The following is a 26,182-nucleotide window of genomic DNA, read 5'->3' on the forward strand; positions in this document are numbered from 1 at the left end:
CCACCTCCTCATTAACATTGGGTGGTCTATAACAAACTTCAGTGAATAACTTATATGAACTATTCACATCCATATGCAGTTCCACCCATAATGCTTCAGACTCATCACATTCTCCATCAACCAGGTCCTCTTTCACACTCACTTTGAGATTACTTCTCACATAGAGACAGACCCCGCCACCTTTCCCTTTTACCCTGTCTCTCTGAAAGAATGCCCAGTCATGTGAGAAATGAAGCCAGGTTTCAGCAATACTGATTACATCATAGCTCTCCTTGTGCACCAGAGCTTCCAACTTATCTATTTTGCTTGGCAGACTTCTGGCATTGGTGAGATTACATTTTGCTCTGTTGTTTTTCATATCTTCTTTAGTAGTACAAATTACACTATCATTTCCAATGGTTGATTGCAGCATGGAAACTTTCTTGTCACCTGCCATAACTCTCCCCCCATCTATCCCCATTACACCCTCCATTAATGTCTGACCCTTAAATGACCTGTCTTCCCTATGGAATTCTAGTTCACCCTCTGCCCTTAATCCTAGTTTAAATACTCCTTCAGCCTTCCCATAAAGTTTTCCCCCAGCACAGCAGACCCCCTTCCATTCAGGTGCAAACCATCTTTAGCATCACATGTTACTGTACAGCAGCTCAACTGCTGTGCTGTGACATGAATGACGTGTCACTTTTGTGCACTTCAACTAAAGTTCATTTGAAAAAGAAGAAATAAAAGGGAGCTGTGTTATATGCTGAATCGCACACCACACCGCCTCCTACGTCTGGCTCACTGCAGCTGGATTGTACAGCTGCTGAACAGTAAACCACTGATGGCTTACCTTTCTGTAGCAGCAAAATCTTGTCTTCTAAAAGTTTTGTTGCCCACTTTGTATGTGCGCATCCTTCTGTTGTCCACACAATGAGTTAAATTAAAACTTCAACAGGGAGTGTAGTGCCACCCTCATTTTCAGCAAGTATTCAACCAATTAAAGCAAGGATGCAAATAATATACATCAAATAGACCCTGCATGCTTGCTTAGAATGCCATATATCTCTTCTTTGTGTATATACATTTTACTAGCTAAGCTAGAACTAGTTTCAGTGAACATAAGTTATATAATTTAATTTGATGGTGTATATTGATGAGGATATTGATACATGTTGAGGAAAGATTGGCTTAGGTTGGTATAGCTATTTATACTGAACATTATATTCATACATATTTGCAGAAGATTGGGTTGGGTAGTTACAGCTGTTTAGACTGAACTCAGTATTTATATAACATCAGAGTAACTGTTCGTAACTCTTGACCTTGAATAGAAATCTACTGAAGATTAAAATACATGCATCTTCCCAACTAAATAGTTAAAATATTTATTTGTTGTTCCCCTATAGACACTGTTTTGGGGGTTTAAAGCTAAGTTTACATTGACATTAAAAGTAGGTATTTGAGAGGCTTTAAAAATGTCTCTCAAAGGACTATGCAAAATATACAATGGACAGCACATAGTGCTGTTCACACTATCAAAACATAAAGTGTTAGCGGCGCATTGCTTCAAAATTGAAGCCTCATGTCGAGTCAGGGGGCGTTTGAAGCCTTTCAATGCCTCCCATTCAAGTCTATGGTAATGCTTTGCAAATGCTCTGGCAGGCAGCTGTAGTACTGTTGCGGGGGGCTATGATTAGTTTATTAACTGTAATGGAATAGCAAATGCTTCAAAACTGCCCATAGGGCATTTGGGGAGTATTTTTAACTCATCATTAACGCTTGTAAAACGCCAGTCTAACGCCTATACTAAGCTCAATAAAGCCCATACTAATGCTATAGAGTGTTTGTTAAGCATTAGAAATGTAGTCAAGTGTGAACAAACCCTAAAGCAAGGAAATGCCAATCTAGACTTGTTTTGTATATGTATAATGCCCTGTACACACAGTCGGACTTTCCGACGGAAAAAATGTGCAATCGGTTTGTGTTGTCGGAAAATCCAATAGTATGTGGGCTCCATTGGACTTTTCCATCGGAATTTCCGACACACAAAGTTTGAGAGCTGGATCTAACATTTTTCGACAACAAAATCTGATCGTTTAAATACCAACGGACAAAGTGCCACGCATGTTCAGAATAAATTACAAGATGAAATCTATTGGCTACTGGCCCATTTACAGTCCCGTTGCACGTGTTCTACGTCACCACGTTCAGAACGATCAGATTTTCCGACAACTTTGTGTGACCGTGTGTATGCAAGACAAGTTTGTGCCAACATCCGTTGGAAAAAATCCCATGGATTTTGTTGTCAGAATGTCCAACCGTGTGTATGGGGCATATGTCTTACTTGCTTAAAAGAGAAGTATGACCAAAGCTTTTTTGGCTATACTTTTCTTCTGGGTCATAGGAGTACACTTACTTTTTCTCCCCTGTGACCCATATAAGCTCATCATACACCCCAAACTTCTCCTTTAGGATGCTCAATAATGTGCAGCAGATATTAAAAACTAGGAACCTCTTCTCCCTATGAGTGAATTTTTTAAGTGAACACAAGATGTCATCACTTTGGTAAATAATTAATCATATATTGAAAGAATCAATCATCTTAATCATATATTGAAAGAAAATGCACTATTAATCATATTCATGTAATTATGCTGTTTTGTAAAGCTTGTAATTCCTAGTTTCATAATTTCACAGTTGGTAAGGTATAAAGACACTAGTCCAATCAGTTTAACTTGTGTAGCTGTATGTGTGTCAATGTGGTATTCATTTCCCATATTCCTGTATGTTGTGTTCACTAAGATGCACGTCCAAGAATCTTTTGAAACTATCAATACTTCCTGCTGACACCACCAATAGTGGAGAGAGTTATTATATACTGCCCTGACAGTGGAAAAAACCCCAGCACAACTTAAGGTTAAACCACTTCTCCAATCTCATTGTGTGGCTCCGTGTCTTCTTACACTCCCTGAGACTGAATAGTTTCCTATCAACGCTGGGATCTCTGTTGAGATATTTGTATATTGCTATCATATCTCCTCTCAAGCATCTCTCCAGGAAGAATACATTTAGTGCTTGTAGTCGTTCCTCGTAATTGAGGTCCTCCAGCCCCCTTATTCATTTTGTTGCCCTTCTCTGGATTCTTTCCAGTTCCAGCACATCCTTCCGGAGGATTGGTGACCAGAATTGGACAGCATACACCAGATGTGGCTGAACCAGAGATTTCTAAAGTGGCAGGATTATAGCTTTATCTCTGGAGTAAACTCTCTTTTAAATGCGTGCTAATAGTCTACTAGCTTTATATATTCTCTTGCTCAGTCTGTCTTCTACTAGGACCCCTAGATCTTTTTCCATCCTGGAATCCCCCAGAGGTTCTGATTAATTTGCGTTTATATTTTTAGCCCCTTAGTGCATTATTTTATATTTTTTAACATTAAACCTCATTTGCCATGTAGTTGCCCACCCCATTATCTTATTCAGGTCTTCTTGTAAAGTTTCAATATCCTAAGGTGAAGGTATTTTCAATTGTAGTTAAATTATATCTAGTAATACTTCATTGCTGGAAAAGGCACATTTTCAATTTTATTGTAATGTAGCAGATGTGAAAGGCTTTCCTCTGGTCACATCAAGAGAACACATTAGTCACCAGATATTCTCTTGCTGTAGGTTAGGAACTTGTAGAGATGTGATTTCCCCCTGTAATTTCTGGCAGAACCTTGCTGCTGTCAGGCGGCTGCTATCAAACTGCATGAGCTTGCCCTCGCTTGTCTCTGTCTGAATCTGTGTCGGTGATAGCTGGGGGAAGAAAGCAGGTCATATTCTAAGCTGCTCTTGTCACTATGGCTGTAAGATTCACTAGCCATTTTTCTGTGTAACAATATGTCTTTTTAATGAAGCTCTGAATACAGAAAGTATAAATGCTGAAAAATTTGCTGTATAGAAAAATTAAGAAATGTAGCAAAGTGCCCATCTGCTCAATATGCTGAGATGCAGGCGCAGGCCCCTTTAACTCCCTTTTCTAAAACTCTCTGGGTTTCTGGACATGCACAGGGAAGATAATCTACTCAACTTCTCTCCCTTAGCAGCTAAGGGAGACCACATTTAATGAGGCAGTGGTAGCTGAGAAAGTGATCTGCAGCCAGGTGTGAGGCCCTCCACTGTCATAACATGTGTGTGGGCAGCTATGCCAGAGCCTAATGGCAAGCGACTTCTGCAAAAGACTCAGCTACTGTGGGGACCACCTCCCCAATTGCTACTGGTACTCTAGTTTCAGTGAGGTGACTCTTCATTATTATGCCTTGGTACCCTTCAGCTGTTCGCCTGTGTTACCATAGCTACCCTGGATTTCACTGTGAGGGACTCTGTTTATGAGAATAATTTCATGTAACAGAGCATTCAAATGTTGGAGCAGTTTTCATTATTTTGCAGTGTATGCATGGTGTATGCATTTTTTTGCCATTCTGCATCTGTTTTGCGTTATGGCTTCTAACTTTGAAACTGTTTAGTGAACTGCAAGTTACATTTACAAACTTGGGTTGAGTGCAAAATCTGGTTCAGCTCTGCACAGAAACCAATCAGCTCCTAGTATTTTTTGGTAAAGCTTAACCGAATAAACTGAAGTTAGAAGTTTGATTGGCTACCATGCACAACTGCACCAGATTTTGCACTCCCCAGTTTTAGTAAATCAACCCCATTGCTCGGGTGCTACTCTAAAAAAAAATGTAACATTGTTCCAAGTACTTGGTTTCTCTGACTTCAAGAACAAGTGCCACCAATTGACATTGTCCTTGTTGGTTATAGAGGTGCTCTTACTAGATAAGAGAAAGGCAGTTGATGGATAATATAGGCAAGACAGCAAGCTTCAAATTTCTCTACGTACAGATTTAAAGTCATTACTTTATATCATCATTTCACTTGCTATTTATTTCTTTTTTATGTTACATAAATGTTTCTAAAAGCAAGTTGGTGTTTTCTCCTATGTATTTAAATCTGTTGAACTGTTAGTAATTCGAGTATATTGATGTAAACAGCCACTAGTTTAAACCTAAAGCCATGTAGTCTTGTTCCTTAATCCAACCTGCCCTAGTGAGGCCTCAAGAACTTATCCAGGGCTTACTTTAAATCAAGCAATTTTAGATAACAGTTTACGGATTATACACTCTTCCAATATATGTGTAAGGATTTTTATTTCCGTTATTGATTTTCATTCTTCAGATTTGTGTGAAATATTATATAATGAATAAAAACGCATTGTGCATTTTCTTTATTTTTTTTTAACACGTTAAAAACTGAGACTTTTATGAAGGTATATTAATATACTATCTATAAGTAATTTTATGCTATCTTTTCTTATAATAGGCTACATGCATGTAACAATTCAAAGACCAGTATGCATTATCTCTTGATATTTTTTTTTACAGATCTGACTTGGAAAATTATGGTTATTGTGAATTGCTGCACTTTATACATAATCAGTGTTTTTTTAATTGCTTTATTCAATTGGTCCATAAGTGTGCAAGCACAAAATAAATAAACATTAGTATAATAAACATCACATATTTTGTTAAAGTGGCTAAAAGAGTGCAACACATGACCCTATTAGACAATAGCGACTACACAGAATCAAATGCCTTCTCAGTCATTCTCAAATAGCTAATCCCTAAATCTTTACTATGACTATTGACCATCTATAATCCTATAATGACTATATGATTATCTATATAAAAACAGAAAATGTTATATACAGTATTTGCAGTAAAAGTATTCACTAGCCCTGCATTTTGTTTGCTAGCCTTTTCATTATTCTTTATTATTATTATTATTATTATTATTAATATTAATAATAATATAAATAATAATATTATTATTGTTAATATTATTTTAAACTTTTGGCCCCCCGTTCACACTGAATCTGATTTTGGAATCGTGCAACTTCACTTGAATTTCGCACAATTTCAAAGCCCATTTCAGGTCAGGGCAACTTTGGGTGTGACTTGGCTGACATACACAGATGTCTATGCAAGTTGCACCTGAAATTACAAAAAATTGTGCAAATCCAGTCACCTTCAAACCAGAAATTTCCCCCAACTACTGTGTGTGTTGCTAGATATCTTCACTCTGATAGCCAGAATTGCTTAACCCACTTGGATTGGTTAACCTGAACAAAAGTTTAATAGTTTAAAAGTAAAAAAAAAAGAAGGAATTGAATCCAAAAATGTAAATAACAAAACATATAAACGTCTAATTTTACATATGTGTATGTTATTTTGAGTTTTTGGATTTGTTTCACTTTAGTCGGTTAACCCCCTCCAGGCTATCCTGGACCTGCTTCCAGCCTGGACAGTAAAAGGAGAAGCAGCAGAATGATGAGCTTATCTCTTTATCACTACTTTCTCTTAATATCAGCATGCTTATTGTCAGTACATGAAATGCCTGGATCCTTGTTCTGCTTCGTTCTCTCACATTCCTGCCCTGCTGTACAGGGATGATACCAGGTCCAATTCAGGTACTTACACTGCTTGTATTTAAAAAATACATTTAATGATGTATTCATTATTACAGAGCATTAACTTGTGTCTTTTATATCCGCCTGGATTTTAGCTTTACGCTTTCGGCAGATGGTTTTATTTCAGAGAAATAGCAAGCAAGACAGAGAACAGAAAGGAATTCTTCTATATTTACTCTCGGTAGACTATTAAGCAACAATTAATTTGGCTTTTGAGTCTTCACTAAAGCCCATAAAGGCGCACAGTTGTCAAATGGAGTTCATTTTAATTTCCTTTCAATCACAGTAAATTATTCAGGTGATAAATCAGCTGGGGCAGCTCCTGGCTGTAATAGAAACCCTAATTCCTGGCTAATTATCCAGCCCTTTGCTGCCAACAGATCAATACACTACAAAATAGAAAAGGCTGTTGGTCTATAGCTAGATAGACAAAGACAGAAAGACAGCTGGGAAAATTGTGTCATCAACATGACCTTTTTTCGAAGTTCAGAGGTCTTCAGGGGTTAAACAGCACAGATTTAAGGAGTGTGCCACCGTTAGGATGCTAGTTTGAGAAGTATGGTAGCAGCATGCCATAGATTACACCCATCACAAGGATGGTCCTCTATCTGCTTTGTCATTTGCTTATCATGCATGTGTCTAAATGGTTTGTCTGCAGGGATTAAGTATTTTTTTCCCAACATAGACCAGAGTTGTTCATTCATCATGTCAGTTCTGCCCTTGACCTCAGTCCTTGACTAGAGGTTACTGGAGTTTAGAGCCACACAGAACATGAGGCATCTGTACTGACACCAACATTACCATGCTAATTATACTGGTCCTAAATTGGTTGTATTAGAATAATAAAAGGACACTTTTGGATAATTACAGTACTGCTTTATACCTAATCTAACACTGTAAAGCACAGACAAATAGCTGTGTATTTAATTACATTTATTTATATATACACATATAATTAAATATATTATAACATTATTATTAATAGTGTAATATAGAGCTAGACTTTTGTTCAAATTTCTTAGCCTTTACTTCTGTATTTATGTATGTTCTCTTCTATTTATTGCCTGTAAAAAAGGATAAATAAGACATACCAGGCACTTGCCTAGAGTGCTACTTTTCACTTGTTGGGCCAATCATTTATCATTTTTAATGGTTCATGATCACACTGTTTTATTTTCAGTTGTGTATCACATGATGGCATGTGCTCAGGTTGCAAAAATAATTAGTATCCTAATCAACAGTATTTAAGATTTTTTGTCATTTGCATTTATTTAAGTGTAGAAATTAGAGAATCAGCCTGGGTTTGGGCAACGGGATGTTTAACGCACCCATTGTAATGTCTGAAAATTGCAAACTTTAATCCAAACCCTATTGAAATCTATGGAAGGGGGTATTTCTGTCCATTTTCAAGGGTAATATGCAAGGGGTTGTCAAACAAAAGACAATGTAATCTGGGCACTGTCATGAGGGACATCTAACAATGCAGAAACAAAAATATTATCATTCAGTGGGGAGAGGGTCCTTTGTTTTATGCCACTTCTAGGACCACATGGGAGAAACACCAATCCTTTCAGCTACATGCTTGGAAGATGTCTTTAGGCTGTATAGGTTGTTTCAACACAATATGAATCTTATGAACAATGTCAATGTCACTGTGTTCTGGCATAATATATTTTGCATGTCTAGTAGAAGTAGCAGCAATAACAGATCTAAACGCTTAAAAAAAGTTACTCTTAAATTAAATAAAGCTAAAGCCATCAACTATATACAAATTTGCCAGTGGCACAACAGTTCAATACTATAGTTTATGAGCTTAAAGTGGTTCTAAAGGATGAAGGTAATCCCTGAGCCTAATCTCTATCCAGTGACATGTATGAGAGCAGAAGCTCTCTTGAGTCTCTACTTCCACATTGGCTCAGACACAGCAGCCATTGGCTCCCACTGCTGTCAATCATGGACTGTGACATGGGAGCGAGGGGAGGACACACCAAGGTGGTTATGGGTGCACTCAGCAGGTGGGAGTGAGCCAAGAAGAGGAGGATTGGGGTTGCTCTGTGCAAAACCATTGTACAGAGCAAGTAAGTATAACATGTTGGTTATTTAACCACTTCACATTCGCCCATTGTCATATGATGTCCGCAGATGGGATCTCCCATCCTGGGTGGGTGTCATATGACGTCCTCGGCTTCCCGGCGGTATAGGAGGCACGTCTGCCATGTCACCAAGGAGCTGATGCACTTCCGCGATCACTTGTGACAGAGTAGGAACATGGATTTGTGTGTGTCCTGTCAGGGGAGATGAAACAGATCTTGTGTTCCTAGTATATAGGAACACCGATCGGTCTCCTCCCCTGGTCAGTCACATCCCCGCATGGTTAAAATCATTCCCTAGGTAACATTTAACCCCTTGATCAACCCCTCGTATTAACTCCTTCCCTTCCAGTGGCATTTAGCAATCAGTACATTTTTATAGCAAATCAATTTTTATAAATCAATAACCTATTTTGTAGGTGCTATAACTTTTGTGCAAACAAATCAATATACGCTTATTGCAATTTTTTTTACCAAAGATATGTAGAAGAATACATATCGGCCTAAACTGAGGAAAAAAAAAAAATTGGGATATTTATTATAGCAAAAAGTAAAAAAAGTCCCAATTTTTTGTTTATAGCGCAAAAAATAAAAAGCGCAGAGGTAATCAAATACCACGAAAGAAAGCTCTATTTGTAGGTAAAAAAAAGATACAATTTTAATTTAGGTACAGTGTTGCATGATTGCGCAATTGTCATTCAAAATGTTACAGCGCTGAAAGCCGAAAATTGGCCTGGGCAGGAAGGGGATAAAAATGCCCTGTACCGAAGTGGTTAAAAAATCTAAAAAGTGAACGTTTACAAACATTTAAATATTTTGGAGTATCACACAGCATTTCCTCAGAAGTTTAAAGTGTAATTAAAGTGGTTGTAAACCCTTAAAAACCACTTAAACCTACAGGTACACCAACATTAAGGCTTACCTGTAGGTCTAAGAAATATCACACAGTTTAGGAGATATTTACAAAAAGACAGGCACCGCTGTCTACGGCGCATACGCCGTAGACAGCAGCACGCAGGCGCACTGAGCACGCCACAGATAACGTCGATATGCCGCTCGTGGCGGCTCCCGTGCGCATGCACGGGAGTGACATCATCGCTGCTCCGGCGAATCACAGCGCTGGGGCAGTGAGACCCGGAAGTCACTCTGGGATACATGTCAGCGGTGAAGATGAAGAAGGACGACCGCTTTGGGGGCTTCGTTCTCAGGTAAGTTATTCATAATGAGCTAGTGTGCTATGCATACTAGCTCATTATGCCTTTGCCTTGCAAGTTGCATTTAAAAAAAAAAAGTCAGTGCCTTTACTTCCTCTTTAAACCTCCGCCATTTTATTTTTTTATGAGGCCCAGGGAGCTGTTAGCTATAATGGGCTTGTATGCACAACGTATTAGCATGTTATGACAAATTTATCTGAGAAACAATCCCCTCCAGCATTGCACTGTCCTCACTATTTGGGCATGGGTGCTGCCCTAAAGACCAAATCTTCCTTCTGGGTTCCATATCTTCAACTGCTTGGTTGGCCTAGCTGCGATGAAGATGCTCCCATGCTGAGCTCAGTTTTTTTTATTCTTGCAGGTTTAATTCCATATTAATAAAATGTCAAAAGAGAGTGACCAAAAACACTTCAAAATCAAAACACCACATTCCCCGAATTTTCCTTCCATCCTTGTATCCCCAATTATTTCCAAAATAATCAAAATTTAGATTTCACAAATAGGTTAAAATTGGCTAGAACACAAACACTTGAAAAGCCTGCAAATAGAGGGAGAGCTTTGCAGCATGTTTTTTTTTATTAATTAATCTGCTGCCAACAGCACCATTTTATAGTTTCTATCTGAAGCATATTAGCCATGGTAAACAGAGCCATTTAAGTAACAAATGACTCTGCAAAACAGAACTCGATGAGAGCATCATCTCAATTAGACAAGTCAGTGGCAAAAGGCACAACCTCCTAGGTCCTGAAAGGGTATAACAGTCACTTCCTTTTAACACTGTTAATTCCCCATTTTCCTTCTGCTGTTTTCTCAAGGGTGCACAACAGCCACTTTCTTTTAGAGTTCTGCTAAATTGCCCTTTTCTGCCCTTCCTCCTCAAGGATGCATGGCAGCAATTTTTAGGAGGACTGCTAGCACATTGTTTTTTTGCTTCCTCTTCTATTTCAAATCTTGCCATAGGTGGAGGATAGTTGCGATGCTGGTGATGAGATTGAGGAATGTGGTTCTGGCACTGAGAAGGAGGAGTGTAGCAGAAATAAAAAATACTTTATAGAGCCAGGGAGAAGGGCAGGCAGCAGTAAAAATACTATGATCATAGGCTGTCTGCCCTTCCCTAAAAATGAACATAGGGAGTCCAGATCATACACTTGGCTGTTGTGCTTGTGCCTGATATATAATGGTGCTGCCATTTGTTTCTGGCTTCTAATGTGTCCTTTTACCTTATCCACCTCTAGGGCACATATTAGCCATTTTTGAAGATGATGTTTTATTGAATTAAAAAAAACTAAAAAAAATAAACAAAAGGCACAACAGTGTACAATACAACATTATAAGAGACTGCTATTACAGTTGTGGTCCACTCTAAGCCCTTGTACACACGGTCGGACATTCTGACAACAAAATCCGTCTGATTTTTTTCAGACGGATTTTGTCCGAAACTGGTGTTGCATACACACGGCCGGACAAAGTTGGCTGAGAAAATCCGATAGTTCGGAACGTGATGACGTTCGTTGGTTACAAGGGGACTATGTTCAAGCTAGTAGCCAATAGCTTTGGTCTTGTAATTTGATCTGAGCATGCGTGGCACTTTGTCCAATCGGAATTTGTTGTCAGAAAATTTTAGATCCAGCTCTCAAACTTTTTCCGTCTGATTTTTCCAACGGGAAAAGTCCAATAGAGCCCACACACGATTGGATTTTCCTACAACATAATCTGATCGGACCGTTTCCGTCTGAATTTCTGACAGTGTGTACAGGGCATTAGACAATTTGTCTTTTTGCATACAAACCAGTGTGGAGACTGGAGAGGAGAATGCAGAGGGGGATTCATAGAGGCTGAAATATAATTATAAGTGTTTTGTAGACCACCTTATTAACTTAAGGGGTCATCTTATCTGGTGCGCGCATTCATAAGTGGGGGAGGAGGAGCAAGCACTCGAAGAATATTCACTGGAACACTAAAACTTTTAAGTGTGAATTCTCATTTTCACATTGGATTTGCTGTGGTTATTTGAACTGTTAGTTTTGGACATTTGTTCACAGGTCTTGTTAGCATTGAAAATTGGTCACTGCGTATACTCACTACAGATCTCTCTCTCTCCCTCTCCCTCTCCCTCTCCCTCTCCCTCTCTCTCTCTCTCTCTCTCTCTCTCTATATATATATATATATATATATATATATATATATATATATATATATATATATATATATATCCCAGTCATAGTCCGTAGGGTTCAATATTGAGTTGGCCCACCCTTTGAAGATATAACATCTTCAACTCTTCTGGGAAGGCTGTCCACAAGGTTTAGGAGTGTGTCTATGGGAATGTTTAACCATTCTTCCAGAAGCTCATTTGTGAGGTCAGACAATGATGTGGACAGGGTAGCTGGCTCACAGTCTCCAGCTCTAATTCCTCCCAAAGGTGTTCTATTGGGTTGAGGTCAGGACTCTATGCAGGACTGAAAAACAACCCCACACCTTAATCCCCCCTCCACCAAATGATTTGGACAGTGCACAAACAAGGTCCATAAAGACATGAATGAGTCAGTTTGGGGTGGAGGAACTTGACTGACCTGCACAGAGTCCTGACCTCAACACGATAGAACACCTTTGAAGTGAATTAGTGAATTCGAGTGGAGACTACGAGCCAGGCCTTCTTGTCCACATCAGTGCCTGACCTCACAAATGCGCTTCTTGAAGAATAGTCAAACATTCCCATAGACACACTCCTAAACCTTGTGGACAGCCTTCCCAGAAGAGTTGAAGCTGTTATAACTGCAAAGGGTGGGCCAACTCAATATTAATATGAATATATATATATATATATATATATATATATATATATATATATATATATATATATATATATATAGGATATTGATATTGGAAAGCACTTTTCTGGGACTGTTTGGCACTTTTTTTTTTTTTTTACACTATAAGCACTGTATAATAGATTTATATTATCAAGGTTTTAAAAATGGGGTTTGTGTATGTCGTTACACTTTATAATAAGTTTACCTGTAAGGTTTTATATATAGTAAGGTTCATTCCAATGGGCTTGGAGTATATGTTTATTGGCACACAAATAGTTGTATGTACATATTAGCACTGTACCTTGATTAATATATACATCTTCTGGATGCCTAGGGGGACAGCTGTCGGGGTGTTTCACATATATACAGAGGGCAGGTGCACAAAAGCTTTATTTAATACTGAGTGACTTACCTGTAGGCAAGTTCAAACTCATATTTCTGTCTTGCAACATGCACTTAGCACATATTCAAAATATTAGAATGTCCATCAACACACGTATAAACGACAACAAAAAACATATACTGTACAGAGCCCCTTTAAGGCACAGATCAGACTGGTGGGTCTGCATAATTTTCTCCAACAAGCAACCATATGTGAAAATACAAATTATTAAGACATTTCAACAAACCAGCAATAAAACAAAATATACACTCTGTTCTGTAGCTTTTTAAAAGTGTAGAATTTAAGGAGGGAACCACAGAATATGTAATAGGCGGAGCCATGAAAATCATTCCTTTATGCCCTGGCAGCTAACTGTGCCTCCAGCTGGTATATAGCATAGATACATAATGGCCTAATAATAGATATAGAAAGATACAGTATATGGGTGGTCAATAAGGACTATGTTAATCTGTTAATATTTTACCTTAGATCATGCCAAGGCCAGTGTGAATCAGGGTTTTGAGTATACAGTATCTAAAACTAAACCTTGCAAAGCCATTGGTAGGTCCAGTGCTTTGGTTGTTTTTTTTTTGTTGTTTTTTTGGCACTTAACCAAAACTGATTTAAATATCTGAAAGGTTTCTCTAAATAAAACAAACATTTATTCATACAAGCAAAACACTTCATTTTTTTGGTCAGCACGAATACCATATAGAAGATATTAGTTTATAACATCTGAGATAGCATTATAAGCCCCTATACTTCAACATATTCTGCCATAAATTGTTATTTGCTAGTAAGTAACACCTGTATTTTGAGTTAAATTAGCACCTTTAAATAACCATTAAATCCCTCTGGGGTGCCCCTGGAATTTAAGGCACAGATTGAAAAACTGCGAGCTAGAATAATCTGACAACATTTGAATATCAGCTTAATGGAAAAGCACATGAAAATTCTGTGTAAGAAAATTTTACTTGTTTTGACACCTCATTTGTTTTATCAAAGCTCTTTCCATGTCATGAGATGAGCCATTTCACCAGCTAATGTGCTGTAGACCCTCTAATAGCTTTCAAATGTTATTGACAGAAGGTCAGACGAATTGGTGCTGAAATTGACCCGCAGAAGATTTTCAGGTCTTCGTAGTGATCTACTATTAAACAACACATGGAAAAGCATAGCAATAGCAAACCAACCACTGGAAGCTGAAATAGCTTTGTGCAACCATTCAGACACAGTAACATTCCCTATTAATGTGTGTATATTGCTTGGCTAGAAGGATTATTTGATTTGTTAAGCTTTATTTTGAATAGCATTATATTTCAATAGTCAGATGAAATATTAATGTATTTGGTTAAGGTATTTTATCTTTTGATTCCTTGCATCTTGATGAAAATTGATAGCCAAAGAAGAAACAGTGACCAATTAATGACTTGCATTTGAAAACACAGGCATGGGGGCAGTAAGATATTGGAAATATAGGACTATTGACTTATCTCCTGCAGCTATAAGAAAGGCGAGTTATATAAATCTATACCAATGCCAACATGCCTGCTGACTTGTTTAATGAACTGCAATCTTAATGCAGCAACTGCTAATTTTTGGGGAAAAGTGCTTGATTCTCTATGTCACTTACATTACACTTTTCACCTGACAGCTATTGATTTGTAATTAGTGTTTTTTTTTTAAGTTGATTAAATTGTTCACGCTTCCTATACATGCATCTAAACAGGTTTTGCTACCTATTTAGACTCAAATATGGGATAGAATACTAACTTCTTTTTATAACAAGCAGGACAAAATAAGGTATTCTAATAATCTTTTCTATTTTTCTATTTTCTAACAAAACATATGTTACTGCAAAATACATTGTTTCCTTAAATATGTAGTTACCTAAATACGAGAACTCTTATGTAAAATGAGCAAAGTTCATCTGTTAGTAGAAGTCCACCTTAAAGTTAACCTGTTAGTAGAATTCCACATATTAGTAGATACCATCCTCTTAGCCCATGTAACATCGTCTCAATGAGTACAGTGCTTTTTAGGTTGCCAGAGCAAAGAGGAGAGACTACCAATGTATTACTTATGCAGCCTTCTCCATTGGTAATTGTGGGCAGTGTGATGCTGTCAGTCACAATGCCTTGGGTAAGTGGAACTAGGCATGGCTAGGCATTGAGGAGGAGGAGTATTAGCAGTTACAATCCTCATCATGAAAAACCACAAGGCAGTCTAGTCCATGCAGCTACAGTGCTTAACAAAGTGATGATGCTGCAGTGATTTCACCATGAGGAAACAGCATCATCAACCAGTTTCAGAAAAGGCACAATCACTGGTTAGATTAGGTTTTTATAACAGGGCAATAGCTGCAAATAACAAAATAAACTAAGCAGTAAGCTTTGATTAGATGGGATGCGTTAGCATATAAGTTATATATATATATATATATATATATATATATATATATATATATATATATATATTGATATCGATATATCTATAGATATATCTATATCTATAGATATATCTATTCATCTATCTATCTTTAGCTATCTATCTATCTAGCTATCTATCTATCTATCCATATATATAGATATATATATATAAAAATATATATAGATATATATTTATTTAAATGACCTACAGTCGTGCTGTAAGATTAAGCTGTGTGGAAAAACTTCCTTTAGCACTATTCCTACTATTCCTTTATGCTTGCTTTTTTCTAGACTGAAAAAAGGCATGTAATATACATTTTTAAAGCGGAAGTAAACCCGTCCGTAAAACAGTTTAATTGCCGGCATGTGCTGGAAATGTAACATTCCCATTGGTTGTGCTCTCAACCAAACTGTCAAACCACCCAATGGCTGGTGTCATAACTGTACAAGAAAAAGACAACTTCTCCTGCGCTCTGGTGTCTCGGTCTTCAAAGTGTGATACCGACAGTTTAAGATGGTAGTATCAAAAAGGTCTTGCAGCCCTACTTAGAATATTGGGTATTCAAATACTGGAGAAAAACAAAACAAAAAGGAAGGCGCACTGACCTAGTGTATTACCATAAACAGAGCTTTATTGAAGACAGAACACATAGCAAAATGGCTACTCACAAACGAGTATTGATAAAAGGCATAATCAATACAATTGGATCCATCGCACAGAACATCGACACATCCAGACCTGATGTCAGATAAATTGATTGATGTCATAACTGATCACATGTGCAGCATCATCAGTTTAGACTAAACAGAGGCAAAGATGGCAGCTTCCTTGGCTGAAAATGATAGAGGGGTTTACTTACACTTTAAGATTTCATGAGCCATTTAATGTTCTTCAGCTCTTAATGTACATGTCACACTTCATGGAAGCAAATCTGCCTATATTGTTTCCCCTTGCATTTGCCCAGATGAACAATACAAGTCCATCTCTTCTCTTCAGGTGCCATTCAGTAATACCGCATATACCGTGCCTTGAAAAAGTATTCACACCCCTTGACATTTTCCAAAGTTTGCCAAGTTTGCCATGTTACAACCAAAAATGTAAATGTATTGTATTTGGATTTTATGTGACAGACATGGCACATAATTGTAAAGTGGAAGGAAAATGATAAAACCCCCAAAATTTTTTTTACAAATAAATATGTGAAAAGTGCAGCATGTATTTGTATTCAGCCCCCTACTCTGATACCCTAACTAAAATCTAGTGGAACCAATTGCCTTCAGAAGTCACATTTAGTAAATAGAGTTCACCTGTGTTTAATTTAATCTCAGTATAATTGCAGCTGTTCTGTGAAGCCCTCGGGGGCTTGTTAGAGAATCTTAGTGAACAAACAGCATCATGGAGGCCAAGGAACAGACCAGACAGGTCAGGGATAAAGTTGGGGAGAAGTTTAAAGTTTATAGAAAAATATCCCAAGCTTTGAACATCTCACGGAGCCCTGTTCACTCCATCATTCGAAAATGGAAAGTTTAGCACAACTGAAAACCTACCAAAACATGGTCGTCCACCTAAACTGGCAGGCCAGGAAAGCATTAATCAAGATTAATCGAGAAGCAGCCAAGAGCCCCATGGTAACAGAGATCCACAGCTCAGGTGGGAGAATCTGTCCACAGGGCAACTATTATTTGTGCACGCCACAAATTTGACCTTTATGGAAGAGTGGCAAGAAGAAAGCCATTGTTGAAAGAAAGCCATAAGACGTTCTGTTTGCAGTTTGCGAGATGTCATGTGGGGTACACAACAAACATGTGGAAGAAGGTACTCTGGTCAGATGAGACCAACATTGAACCTTTTGGCCTAAAAGCAAAACACTATGCACATCACTCTGAGCACTCCACCCCCTCCATGAAACATGTTGATGGCAGCATCATGTTGTGTTGATGCTTTTCTTCAGCAGGGACAGGGAAGTTGGTCAGAGTTGATGGGAAGATGGATGGAGCCAAATACAGGGCAGTCTTAGAAGAAAACCTGTTAGAGTCTACAAAAGACGTGAGACTGAGATGGAGGTTCACCTTCCAGCAGGACAACGACCCTAAACATACAGCCAGAGCTACAATGGAATGGTTTAGATCAAAGCATATTCATGTGTTAGAATGGCCCACTCAAAGTCCAGACCTAAATCCAAGATTAGCTATGCTGTAGGTGTCAGCATGTATGTGTATTCGTTTTCAGCTGAATCCCTCTGTTCCTGCAGAGCACCCTTGGACCCATACAGTACAAAGGGTCTTTGCTTATGCCCAAACTTATATAAACCTCTATTCTTTATCATCCAGCTGTTAAATTTTAGAACCTCTACTACCAATAAAGCCATGGCATTTTTACAATAGAATAAAAAGGGGTGGGGCTTAGCAATGAAACTTCATTTTATTGCAGGGTGCCTGAACTTTAGCACTGCTGCTACCCAGGAAACATCTTAGGCCAGATCAATTTACTTTTAGGCCGCGTACACACGCGGGGACTGTTCGCTCAACTTTGTCCGCTGAACAGTGTTTCGGCGGACAGTCCGCTCGTGTGTGGGCTTTCAGCGGACAGTTTCAGCGGACAGTCTGCTGAACAAAGTTTTTCGGAAATTCCGAAAAACTGTCCGCTGAAACTCTGTTTCAGCGAACAGTCCCCTCGTGTGTAGACTTGTTCGTCAAACTAAGTTCCGCGCATGCTCAGAAAGGATTTACACGCCGAAGTTTGCATTGCAGTGTATAGGACGTCGTATTTTTCATCCCATCTTACGTGCCGTTCACGTCATCGCGCACGGTTTCAGCGGACTGTTCGTTCGTCGTGTGTGGGCAAGTCCGTCCATGCTAATTTTGAGCGGACTGTCCGCTGAAACTGTTTGGCGGACAAAGTTGGGCGAACAGTCCCCGCGTGTGTACGCGGCCTTAGAGTGAACCTGTGTCTAGACTATGCACACTTTAGATTTGGATTATCACAATGCTAAAAGCGTTTGTTTTCCAGCAAAGAGAAATCTAAGCAGACACCAGTGCAACGATGAACATATACTAGTGAATATATGTATGTATAAAATAAACAAATAACGAATATATATATATACAATAAAAAAACAGAAGCAGGCATTACACAGATATTTATTTTCCCATTAGTATAATTCCTATATAAAATCATATCTGATAACATGCTGTATGTTTATATTATTTATGGTATTACTGTGCTGTTTGTTTGTATCTAATTTATAATGTATATGTATGTAATATATTTTTGAAGGCTTTTTCGCATCATGTTCTTCATTTTTATCATCTATAGTACTATGAATATAGTGAATTTTAATGATTACTTAAGGGAATAGTACAGGTTAGAGAGTTGTTATTTCAGGGCGTGATGGTTGTACTATCTTACAACTATATATTACATTTCAAGTTTTTGATTAATAGTAAATTGTTATATTATTATAACATCTGATGTATGTGGGGGTTTTCTATTGTCTACTGGGTAATTTTTTGCTTGTAGCCTTATAGAAATTTGTGTCAACTTTTTCTTTATGACTCAGTTTTGGTAATTTTTCCTGATATTTCACAAATCATATCACAGATTTTGAAACTGTGATAGGGCCATGTGCTGGACTGCATGCACTTAATTTGCTGTTTTGTTGTTGCATGTTGGGAAATGGATCAGTCAGTATAATGGGAAATTGTAAACATAAGTGGGAATATCAAACTAAATATTCTTTATAGTACTTTAATATTTAAGCTAAGACATATTTTAAATGCAAAAAAATAAACAAGAACACAATCAGAACACGATCACAGTGGGGGTGATCTGGTTCTGAACATTACCTTATGGTTTCAGCAGGTTCGTTGGCTCCCACGTTTGGAACAGGTTGAGTTTTCTGGCGGCTCGACAGCTCAGTGGCGCGATTTTCGACTTTCCCTTCATCATGAGCCACACAGCCGAACCCCGGTAAGTCCACTTGCTTTACAAGCGAGCTGGGAAGGGACTTACTGTCCAAATAGTCTTTTCTTTGTGAGGATCTCTCACTGCCCTATGACATTTTTAATGACAAAATAATGCAATTTACTGTGTTTTTACTAATAGTTTTAGGGTCAGTAATGTTAAATCACTTTAAAACAGTAGTATAAAAAGATAACAGTCCAATTCCTGTATAATTCAGATACTAAAACAGAGCTAATCTTAAAATAGAGCAAATATCATGTGGCCAACACCACATCAGAAAAAAAGTCTTTGTGTGTAGTGCTGCTGAAAGAAACAGTTCAAAAATGTTATAGGTTATCATCAACGGTTTTCATAGTGTGCACCTTCCACCACCACTTTCACTGCTTGAAGCACACTCCCCCAAGGGGGTAAACTCACCTGAAGACTCTAACGAGACAGCCTTAAAACAAATGTTACTCAACCAGTTAAATCTGAATCCTCTGAATCTGAATCCTCACCATCTGTAAAGATCCAATGGCATAAGGGCTCCAAAAATATCATAAAACAGGAGGAGAATTGCATATAGCGTAATCCTGTTTATTTAGATGAATTTCCCATATGCCAAAGAAACCCCCTTATATCAAACTATGTACACATTAAAATAATCATTCGAGCAAACAAGTGATGAAACAGAGCTCTATCGCCATTTCTACCATCCAACGAATCAGCGCATGTCTCCTTGCAGACACCACGATCGCTTCTTGGTATGGAGCCGACCGCCGGTGGAGCGCAAAACATCACTTCTGGAGATGTCACGTGGGTCATGCCCTTATGCATTTTGTCATATCCGACTTCAACTGACGCCCTCTGTTGAAGTTGGATACGACGAAACGCGTAAGACGGTGACCCCCACGACATCTCCGGAAGTGATGAGTTGCACTCCACCGACGGCCGACGGCAGAAACGGTGATAGAGCTCTGTTTCATCACTTGTTTGCTCAATTGATTATTTTAATGTGTACGTAGTTTGATATAGTTTGGCAAATGGGAACTTCGTCTAAATAAACAGGATTACGCTATGTGCAATTCTTGTGTTTTATTATGTTTTTGGAGCCGTTGATGATCACCTATAACGTTTTTGAACTGTTTCTTTCATCAGCACTGCACACAAAGACTTTTTTTCTGATGTGGTGTTGGCCTCACAATATTTGCTCTATTTTAAGATTAGCGCTGTTTGAGTATCTGAACCATACAGGAATTGGACTGTTATCTTTTTATATGACTGTTTTACATTGTATTATTTTTTAAACAGCTGCTTAGTATTATTCTCTTACACTGCAAAGTGAATTAGAAAGTTTTTGTATTGATGTTTATACTGCTGGAGAGCGGTAGGACTTATTTGGCGCTGAGTGGTGTATTATAGGCCGTTAATATACACCTTTTTATCTAATGTTAAATCACTTTTGTAATTCTAATTGTTCAAGTTTTTACAGTGAGAATATGTATTTGACTTATACTTTGTTCATCCCGCTATTATGATGTTGTCCAAGGTACTGAAAAGAGAATATTTGGCAGAGTAGTAGAGTCGCTTTTGTGAGTTTTGCTGTATGAGGTGCTCAGGTTCATTAGCACTTCAAATTTGTCTTTCTCGTTGTTTTTTTTTTTTTTTTTTGGTTTAGCAATTGAACAAAGTACAAAAGAAAAAAACAAAGTACAAAATAAAAAAAAAAAAATGACAGAAAATGTCTTGTTAAATAAATAACATAATATAATTAAAAATGGCTATCATGTACCTTTGTGCACTTATAATTTAGTGATGTACTGTTCAGAGAGTCTACCAATTATCTATATTATTAATTATGCATAGTCAACATAGGAAAATTGTTATGGCAACAGGAGATGCTTACTTTCCATGTTAAGTAATCATGGGCCAGATCATTTTTATATACTTAGCCTTAGAAAGGCTAAGATATCATGGCCTATATACTATATATGTCTGGGAAAGCTTAACTTAAGACACCAGGGCTGATTTATTAAGGAGTACACAACTATGCATGCATGATCAACATTATTTTTTATCCAGGATATAGGTAGCCAGTGGCAGCATGTTATTCAAGAATAAACAATGATATATTAGTATTAAAAATGAGTACAAAAGACAAGAAGCAACAGCTGTCTATGGATAAAAAACTGTCAGTTTAGAAAGGGATTCTTTGCAACAGTATTTACATTATGATATATCCTGATGCCTTAGATATCAGATGCAAAAAAAAAAAAAAAAAAGACACTAAATAATTTTCTGCCAATTAATAATGCACGCTGTTTAGCTATTTAAATAATAGAGCACTAAAAGACAAAATAAAATTAAAAAGTACTTTTTCTGCAACTTTCTCAGTTTCAGAGCTGTCCCCTGCAGAACTTATTTTCCACCACTAGATCCCCTCAGGCCGCGTACACACGGGCGGACTGTTCGCCCAACTTTGTCCGCTGAACAGTGTTTCGGCAGACAGTCCGCTCGTGTGTGGGCTTTCAGCGGACAGTTTCAGCGAATAGTCTGCTGAACAAAGTTTTTCGGAATTTCCGAAAAACTGTCCGCTGAAACTTTGTTTCAGCGAACAGTCCCCTCGTGTGTAGGCTTGTTCGTCAAACTAAGTTCCGCGCATGCTCAGAAAGGATTTACACGCCGAAGTTTGCATTGCAGTGTATAGGACGTCGTATTTTTCGTCCCGTCGTACGTGCCGTTCACGTCATCGCGCACGGTTTCAGCGGACTGTTCGTTCGTCGTGTGTGGGCAAGTCCGTCCATGCTAATTTTGAGCGGACTGTCCGCTGAAACTGTTTGACGGACAAAGTTGAGCGAACAGTCCCCGCGTGTGTACGCGGCCTCAGTTTTCTGGGCTGAATGATGGTCAACAACATTTAACACATTTCCTCTGAGCCCATGCCATCATAGGCCAGCACTCAGCCTGTGATTAAACAGTGGAAAAAAATCTTTACAGTGATGAGCTCAACTCCCCATCACTTTAGCTATGTAGCTATGTAATTTAAAGTAAATGTAATGTGCTTTTCTCATGCAAGGTAAAGCAACACATTTACTTTAATGAAAGGCCCACCAGTAGTTTATAATTACCTTCCTTTTGGTTTTGAAGTATTTCATTCAGACACCAGAAGTGAAGAGAAATACCTGAGACTTCAGCGTATGGAGGACATGGCATTTGCCCACCTTACTTTCTCATGACAGTGCTAGTGCTTTGTGACCATTTGCAACTTGTAGCTTACACCTCTGCTCTTTACTCCTGGCTGTCTATTGGAGTAATAATAATAAGTATAAGATTCTGGTAGGGGTTCCATTAAAGTGAACCTGTTGTTTTGCCCTGCATGAGCAAATCACAGGTTTAGTTAAAGGTTGGACACACTGCCAAATTGTAACTAATGCTTTTGTTTCCAGCTTGTCTTAGTTTAGATATCTAAAACTGAGCAGATAAATGACACCAACTGTAATGAATGCTAAGTATAGATGAGTGAGAAATTATTTTAGAGAAATCAAAGTAATCATACCATTACAGCCTTCAGAAGATGTGATCAGGTAGCATATACAGTAGAACATGAGCATTCATTTAATACTGGAAAATCCCTTTTTGGCGGTCACAGCATTTAATTATTTTATAATGGAGAATTCCTTTTCACTCGTTAATTTTCAGTCTTTTAAGTTGCATGATATTATATTGTTAAAAGAACATTAAATACAATAACTGACTTAAATTGTTGAATTCACAACAGTCATAGAGTTTTTGAATTTACCAAATCTTTCAATATATCTAAAAGAAACTTCAACATTTAACAGGATTTGCCACATAATTTCCAGTTCTGCAGAAAGTAAAATTGGAAACTGTGGAAAGTTCTAACAAAACTAAAAATGTTCATTTGTGACATGCTATTGTAATTGCAATTGATGTCAATTTATGTCATGTGGTTAGCGGTCAAGTTGTTCTCCCACCACATCTTTGTTTTTCAGATTTAGTACAGGGAAGTGATGCAGCTTCACAAGCAAAGTCCGTGGCAGATTTAGTTAAGCACCTAGTGACTGGGCGTCCTCTGTGTAGCTAAATGGTTTTAGCTTTATTTTAATGCCTATGAATGCCTGCCAGATTGGTTGGAACCAATGCTGCACCAGCAAGCTCTAGCTACACTACCTACTACACCTTGTTTCTTGTCCCTGCCATGTCCACCACCAGCAACACTATGTTGAATAGCCATCCATGTTGCTTTTTTTATGTTAGCAGAACAGAAGATCCACTAACATAGTTACATAATTAGTGAGGTTGAAAAAAGACACAAGTCCATCAAGTCCAACCTATGTGTGTGATTATATGGCAGTATTACATTGTATATCCCTGTATGATGTAGTCGTTCAGGTGCTTATCTAATAGTTTTTTTAAACTATTGATGCTCCAGCTGAGACAACTGCCTGTGGAAGAGAGTTCCACATCCTTGCCACTCTTACAGTAAAGAACCCTCTATGGAGTTTAAGGCTAAACCTCTTTTCTTCTAATTTTAATGAGTGACCACGTGTCTTGTTAAACTCCCTTCTACAAATTTTTTTTATCAATATTGTGCGGTCACCAGTATGATATTTGTAAATTGAGTACACATATCCCCTCTCAAACGTCTCTTCGGCAGAGAGAATAAGTTCAGTGCTTGCAACCTATCCCCATATCTAATATCCTCCAGACCCTTTATTAGTTTTGTTGCCCTTCTTTGTACTCGCTCCATTTCCAGTAGATCCTTCCTGAGGACTGGTCTTGTAGAGCAGTAGAATTATCACTTTATCCCTGGAGTCAATCCCTTTTTTAATGCATGCCAATATTCTATTTGCTTTGTTTGCAGCAGCTTGACATTGCATGCCATTGCTGAGCCTATCATCTACTAGGACCCCCGGGTCCTTTTCCATCCTAGATCCTCCCAGAGGTCCCCCCCGTGTATAGATTGCATTCATATTTTTGCCATCCAAATGTATTATTTAAAATTTTTCTGCATTAAACCTCATTTGCCATGTAGTTGCCCATCCCATTAATTTATTAAGATCTTCTTACAAGGTTTCCACATCCGGCAGAGAAGTTATTGCCCTGCTTAGCTTAGTATCATCTGCAAATAAAGAGATTGAACTGTTTACCCTGTCCTCCAGGTCGTTTACAAACAAATTAAATAGGATTGGTCCCAGCACAGAACCCTATGGGACCACAATACTTACCCCTAACCATTCCGAGTATTCCCCATTTATCTCCACCATCTGAACTCTCAGTTTTCAATCCATGTACTCACCCTATGGTAAAGCTTCCTTGTTTAGGGTTTTGTTCGCACTCCAGAAAGGCTCAGATGACAATAAGCCCTCTAGGTATAGCTGGCCACCCAAGTGTGCCACGTGACTCCCCTTGATTGCATCAAACTACAGAAAATGAAAATTGTAAGTGTTTCACTAGACATGCTTTTAGTTTGGCATTAATTGCCTTCAGGTTCTAGTATTCATTTTGCTTCAGTCCTATTTAAATAATACACAGGAATAGTCCTCTGTGAGTAAGCCTAGGGTCATTTTCCACATCTATGTGATTGTGTTTGTAAATTAGAAGAGATGCCACAAATACTTTACATAAGCAAATGCCACATTCTAACACAATCGGATTCCCGCCAGTTCAATTGTTTTGCCTTTTTCTTTTTTCCCATTCTATTCCCCTGCATCACTGAGGCCAATTTAAACAGCAAATGCAAATATTTTTCATCTCTCATTCACACCGCTTTGTGCTCGCGGGACAGCCTTTTCATTGTATATGTGTGTGCTTGCAAGAGATTTACTGCCTTGTGGCATGCCACATGTCTTAAAAATTACTGTGCCCATTTTCTAGTGAAATAATTTCAACAAAGAGTGGCTCCTATTACAGCCAGAGAAGCAGAGACGTCATGATTTATTATTATTTATGGTCCCCGGGCCTTGTTTATGCACGATGGGTTAGGTGCGCGGGATAGCAATGCCATTATGCAAATGACATTGAATGTCCTTTCTGAGCCTAAATAATTTTTGTGTTGGACGATTAAACCTCATCTGTTATTGATATGGGCTGCAGTCGGGCTATTAAAGAGTCCCAACAGTACTTACTCCCAGTAATGGGAAAATTGAGAGGAAGAGTCTAAACAATTGCCTCTAGTGTGCTGTGATTGTCTGCTAGGAGTAGAACATAATAAACCCCCTGAATAGAAATTGTGTTTACTACTTAGGGATAAATAAAGAGGGGAGAAAATGTAATAAATTACACTTTGCGATTTGAATAGAGCACAGCAGAGCATTGGCGTTCTTTTCAATGTATTTATAGATTTTATTTATTTTCTATTTTTTTTAGGTAAATAACAAGTAGCTTGGAATGATTCCCATCCAATACGCAGAAGGACAGGCTGGGAAGTGGGGGGTGGCTGCTAGTTAAGTAGAACAGAGGACCAACGTTTGCAATATGGACAGGGGAAACAAGGGAGCTAACATCACCACTTCCCCTTTTCTCTCTCTCTTTCTCTCTCCCTCTCCTTTTTTGACACAGCTGTGCAGTTACATTTTGATCAGTCTTGATAGCTTATGAATTCCAAAATTGACAAAATTTATAGAAAAATGAGGATAATCCATCTTCCTTAGCAGCCTGTCAGGAGCTGGCTATACTTCATAATCCTCAATTACAGATGCTATTTTCAGGCATTTACATGCAGATATTAAACACAAATGAGAAACAAAGGAGGAATGGAAATCCAGCTATTTATATATCCAGTATAATGTTTTTTTTTTTTT

At 38.1% G+C, this 26,182-nt stretch overlaps 1 protein-coding gene across 3 annotated transcripts in view; it reads left to right on the plus strand.

Moving 5' to 3' along the window:
• The window catches only part of PAX5 (paired box 5), a 322,505-nt gene that overhangs the window by 204,638 nt on the left and 91,685 nt on the right, over positions 1–26,182 (plus strand). For 2 of the 3 annotated variants that reach the window (XM_077475368.1, XM_077475370.1), the window contains exon 7: positions 19,275–19,385. The exons of the other annotated variant lie outside the window; for it this stretch is intronic. In XM_077475368.1, coding sequence (XP_077331494.1) covers positions 19,275–19,385 — 111 coding nt within the window. The remainder of the gene's footprint in view (positions 1–19,274; positions 19,386–26,182) is intronic. 3 annotated transcript variants of the gene reach the window in all.

The sequence above is a fragment of the Lithobates pipiens genome, unplaced genomic scaffold (genome assembly GCF_037356315.1).
Source record: "Lithobates pipiens isolate NorthernLeopardFrog02 unplaced genomic scaffold, aLitPip1_a1.2 Scaffold_13, whole genome shotgun sequence".
NCBI lineage: Eukaryota > Metazoa > Chordata > Amphibia > Anura > Ranidae > Lithobates > Lithobates pipiens.